This window comes from Maylandia zebra, linkage group LG9 (genome assembly GCF_041146795.1).
Source record: "Maylandia zebra isolate NMK-2024a linkage group LG9, Mzebra_GT3a, whole genome shotgun sequence".
NCBI lineage: Eukaryota > Metazoa > Chordata > Actinopteri > Cichliformes > Cichlidae > Maylandia > Maylandia zebra.
The window spans coordinates 31812690-31817871 of record NC_135175.1 but is presented as its reverse complement, the minus strand read 5'-3'; the positions used below and the strand labels follow the sequence as shown (position 1 = coordinate 31817871).

At 39.9% G+C, this 5182-nt stretch overlaps 1 protein-coding gene across 1 annotated transcript; it reads right to left on the bottom strand.

Moving 5' to 3' along the window:
• Positions 1 to 3311, bottom strand: uqcrfs1 (ubiquinol-cytochrome c reductase, Rieske iron-sulfur polypeptide 1). Its single transcript, XM_004574065.2, has 2 exons — positions 3031 to 3311; positions 1 to 985 (listed from the first exon to the last, which is right to left on the bottom strand). The coding sequence occupies exons 1-2, from the start codon at positions 3239 to 3241 to the stop codon at positions 375 to 377; spliced, it is 822 nt and encodes a 273-aa protein (XP_004574122.1). The 5' UTR covers positions 3242 to 3311; the 3' UTR covers positions 1 to 374.
• Between the last annotated feature and the right edge of the window lie 1871 nt (positions 3312 to 5182).

The following is a 5182-nucleotide window of genomic DNA, read 5'->3' as shown; positions in this document are numbered from 1 at the left end:
TCAAATACAATTAAATCTTTATTATCCAAATCTGAATACATTTGTTCTCCAGAGCTAGATTATATCACTCAAGATGTTTATCATGTTCAAGTCGTACTCAGGAAAGGAAAAAAAGACTATGAAGTTTTCCAAGTGTAGTCAACTGTCTGAATGCAAAACTCAAAAGCTCCTCCTTGTTTTTAGCGTGTAATGTGCCTTTATGGCATTATATAAAACAAAGCAGAGGTGCTCTCATGTTCGAGTGAGCTGTTGAAAGGATCTAAACCCTTCGAACACCTCAACATCTTCTCACTAACACAGCAGAATGCACCTGAATACATTTGTGATGGACTGACAACTGAAGTACAAAGCCATCTCAGTCCTGTGAGTGCCATTTATCCCACAATCACTGTGTTGTCATCTGGAAACTCGTAGTAAGGTACCTCCAGGTTGAGGGGGGCGGGGCCTTTCCTGATGCGGCCAGAGGCATCATAGTGCGAGCCGTGGCAGGGGCAATAGTAGCCACCGTATTCGCCGGCATTGGCGATGGGTACACATCCCAGATGTGTGCACACTCCCAGCACGATGACCCAGCTGGGGTTGATGACTCTGTCCTTATCATGCTGAGGGTCTCGCAGCTCTGTGAGGCTGACAGCAGCCTCGGTAGCAATTTCCTTCTCTGTGCGGTGACGAACAAACAGTGGTTTGCCTCGCCACTTGAAAGTCATGTTCTTGCCTTCAGGGATGTCACTCAGTTTGATTTCTATCTTGGACATAGCCAAGACATCAGCTGAGGCACTCATGGAAGAAACAAACTGAGTGACCACCGTCTTGGCAGCGTAGACGCTCACCACCGCTGTCGCCCCAGTAACCAGGTAAGAGAAGGTTCTCCTGGATTCACTGCTGTCCTGAGATGACTTGCTGGGGTCAAGCACCTCTGGACGCCTGTAGTCAGAAAAGTCTGGTACTCTGATGTCTGTATGAGCAAATCTGACTCCTGCAGATCCTGCAAAAACAGTAGCTGGAAGTTAGACTACTGGGATTAAATAGAGTAAAGATTCATCACCAATGAATGGTGCCCAAACTATTAATTCAAAGCAAATTAAACGAAACTAGAGACTACTAAATGATTTTCTAAACAGATCTGCCTCTCCAGTGAGCTGCGAACGAGTTCAAGGACCATCACAACAGTGTCCTTACCAGCTTTTGCCCAGCAGTTAAAGAGGAAGACTGACTCCCTGACGGTGGCCAGGAAGCTTCAGCTTACACATCAGGGTGAGACATTCAGAAAGAAAGTAGCGTCTTTATTATCATGTTTTTCCTTGGCATACATGTGCTGCACCAAACACATCTGAAAACATTTGTTCTCCAGTGACTGGCTGGATATAATTGATGAAACAGATAATATGATAGCAGACCACCTCTACTGCAAACAAAGAGTTACACAGTTTTTTTCTTAGCCTCAACAGCTTGAAAAAAATGCAACTGGGCTTTAAAGTTTCCAGCTTTAAATTAGTGGATCCTTTGTCTAAATTAAGTAGTATACTGCATTTATTGGTTTGTTTGTTTCCTTTAAAATGCAACTTCTGCAAATATAAAAATGTTTATTTAAGAAACACATGTGAAACACAAACACGATTTTGATATTCTTACTAACAAGGATAAGGCAGTAACATTCAATATAATTCAGAAGTTACAAGGCTGCAAGGTTAAAAAAAATCACTCAAAATACATCTGATCACCTACACTACAAAAGCACGTGACATTTATGAGTGCCAATGCAAGAGCACACTTATTATTCGTCAGATTTATTCTTATTCTCCATCTTCAGCCTCACATTTCATACTTGAAATGTGCAATTCACTTGTATTTTTATTTTTATTCCTATTTATTCTATTTATCCCCTTTGTATATTTTATTTATATTTGTCTCTTCATTTATATATGTGTGTGTGTGTGTGTGTGTGTGTGTGTGTGTGTATATATATAATATTCTGTAACTCTGTAACTTCTGTCGGTGCTGTGCTTTTTGGAAATCGAATTTCCCAGAGGAACCCACCCGAGGGATTAATAAAGTTCTATCTTATCTTATCTTTGCTGTGACACTCGCCTCGCAGCTTTGACACAATCCCCACAACTTATATCATTTCGAGCAGCTCAATTGGGATGGTGTGCTATTACTTTTGGTGGTGACTCGTCGCCTGATTATTATTAGCATATTATTACTACTTAATTCTACTCATGTTACTTTAGATGGCTATAAAATGAGATGATTTTATAAGCCTCTGCGCTTCTTGTCAGTTTAGCTTTGACTTCAAATTGGGCAGATAGACCTTTGAGTCCTTGGGTCAAGTAAGCTCAGAGTGAAGAGCAAGTTTAGACAGTGCTACCTTCTTATCACTTCAACTGACTGTTACCAGAGGGGGAAAACCCAACCGCTCAACTTTTCTATGTGGAGAGCACAGTGAAGAGTAGGGAACAGACAGGTGAGCCTCATGTAAAAACATGCTGTACTATGTATTAGAACTACACTCTTCAAATTAGTAGTCCCAGGGCTGGTAGTCAGGTATGGAGCAAAAAAAATACGATTACTTGATTTAGTGCAACGATAAGTTCCTGTGTCTGGAGTTTTGTCTGCGACCTAAGAGGAGAAACGCACATACAGAGCAGGAGACGTATCGCATACTGGGTGGCACTGAACGGACCCCAACAACGCTCACGCCACGCACACTGCGGTACTTAACAGAGCCTCTAAAAAAGGTTTTGTATCAGATATTTAGAGCCCTGAGATGATGTCGTCAGTCCTGATTATCTAACACTAACGTAACGCTCACGTCAGCTGTAGCCTCCTTTTAGCCCCAAAGGCTAACTGCCTGTATAAGAAAGCTAACAGCAGCCGACTGTATAAACGTAAGAGGGAAAACCTCCTACTGACAAATATATCAGGATATAGACAGTCCGCGGGATCCGACGTTAAAGTTAAATGTGCTTTTTCTAAACAAAAGGCTAACATTACCAGTTCAGATAATGCTAAAATTCAATGACAACTTACCATTGATGCTAACTGTCACAGCAGGGCCTGTCTTTGGGCTTTGACCGTTTAGCGACTCGCGACACAAAAACTGTTTCTTCGGGTTCAACAGAATATTCTCTCCCTTTACAACAACCCCGGGTACAAGAGCTTTCAGAGGCCCCGCAACTGCGAAAGCGGTGGCCTGCATGTAAGGGGAAAACACCCCTGAGCGGGCAGCTATAGACATCATGTTTAACCGCTGCAGTAACGACCTTGTGTCGCTCGACTGCGCACCCCTCGATCTGGCGGAACTCAGTGCGTACTTACGTAACATGTAACAGTTACGTACGTATACGTAAACGTGACCAAAGCCCTTTCATTTAAGGTGAACAATGAACATTTACAGCACAGGTGACAATAGTACAGACATTCTGTATTTACAGATACTTGTGTTAAAAATTACTAAAAGCTGAAGTACTGATTCAGCTTCTTTTCTCAAGTAAAGGTTAAAAAATACAGGCTCTGAAATGTACTCAAAAGTAAAAAGTTGCTCCTTGAAGGACGAGTCTACCATCTATTTTTACACAGAGGAAAATTAATCGTGTGCTATTTTAATATTTTAATAGTAATACACGAGAATAAAAATGTTATTCCATTTGAAATTCTAACGAATCTGCTCAGCTTGTTATGTAGGACACATGTAGTGACAAAGACATGTAAAAATGAACTATTTTCTGTTGCCCACCTGGTAGAGGGTGACTTTGCCTCCACACCTAAACAGGAATATGTGAACAGTCAGGTCTTTAAGTCACCAGATGTTTCACAAGATATCTTGGCTGATTTCCATTTCCTACATTTTCAGTATAGTGGATATTTTCTTTATACTAGACCTATGCAGTTAGCATGAAGGTGGAATTCAATGAATGAATCTAAGCATCGTCAGCTTAACTACAAATTAATCTACGACACTTGATGTGACCCAACACTGACCATGAGCATCACAGCCACAGTCCAACACAGTGCCCTACTGTGAAATCACCACAGTACTACCAGCTAACCAATTTATCATCTACTAAACTACTGAATATTTTCATGCAACATTTTAATAACGCAACATTGTTTTGCAGGATGTTTCCCGATATGAAAATACATAATTTATCAAAACACATCATACACAGATCCAGTATGTGATTAAAAATGAACTACCTTTAAATCTAATTGCACCTCTACCTCTCCTGTCCCGTCTTTCTGAGATGCTGTCTTTCTCCTCCTCTGAGAAAAGCTATTCCACATTTTTTTCTCTCCCTAAATACAGTAGCTGGACATTTAGCTGGCAACACATTGTGTGATAAACTGCACACACAGTTGTATGTTAGCTGATGTCTGTTACCTAATAGAGATGTTGCATTTGAAATTACCTGACAGTTAAAAAACTTTACTCCCTTTATACTCACTCCTCAGAAGCGCTAGCGAAATGCCTAAATATCAAGGCTACACTGGATTGAATAGTATGTTGCTTTTAATAGAAAAACACCATACAGGACAGTGTGACTGCAATAAAGAAGAAGAAACAATAGAACGTGTTTTAATGCACTGTCAGAAATATGATGCTGAAAGAAGACAATTGATCAAAAAGCTGGGTGATATGAAAGTGAAACTGGACTTGGTTGATTTATTTCATAAGAACTTGAGAAGTGAAAGTTATCAGGCCATATTTTGCTTTTTAACCCTGTAAGACCCAACCCATCAAAAATAGCCAGAAATTCTTTTTTCTTTTTTAACTGAGATGTTTAATAATCCTAATAACAAAATCCACTTTTTCTTTGGTATATCATGTTGTGTATAATATGTTTTTATTATATATTTTTTGTTTTGCATTTGATACATTGGGCGTTTTGGCAACTTTTTGTTAGCAACAATGTTAATTTTAGACAAAAACAAAGAGTTTTGTCCATAACATTTTATGGACAAATTATGGCAAGTATTGATCATGTTGATGAGATGGAGGTCTCAGAAACTCGTGTATCAAATATGACACAGAGGGCATTATAGGGTTAAGGCGGACTAATTTGTTTGGAAGGATTTGAATGTTTGTTTGTTTTTTTATCCTTTTGTGGACGTTTCGGTCCACACTCCACACCAGTTGGTGGCGGTAGTGCACCATTTTGCTGTTTGTCAACCGCCAATAAAT

Coding starts and splice junctions, on each gene's coding strand:
- uqcrfs1 (XM_004574065.2), bottom strand. CDS start 3,241: ATGATGTCTATAGCTGCCCGCTCAGGGGTGTTTTCCCCTTACATGCAG. Junction 986..3,030: donor TGTGACAGTTAGCATCAATG/GTAAGTTGTCAT, acceptor CTGTTTTTGCAG/GATCTGCAGGAGTCAGATTT.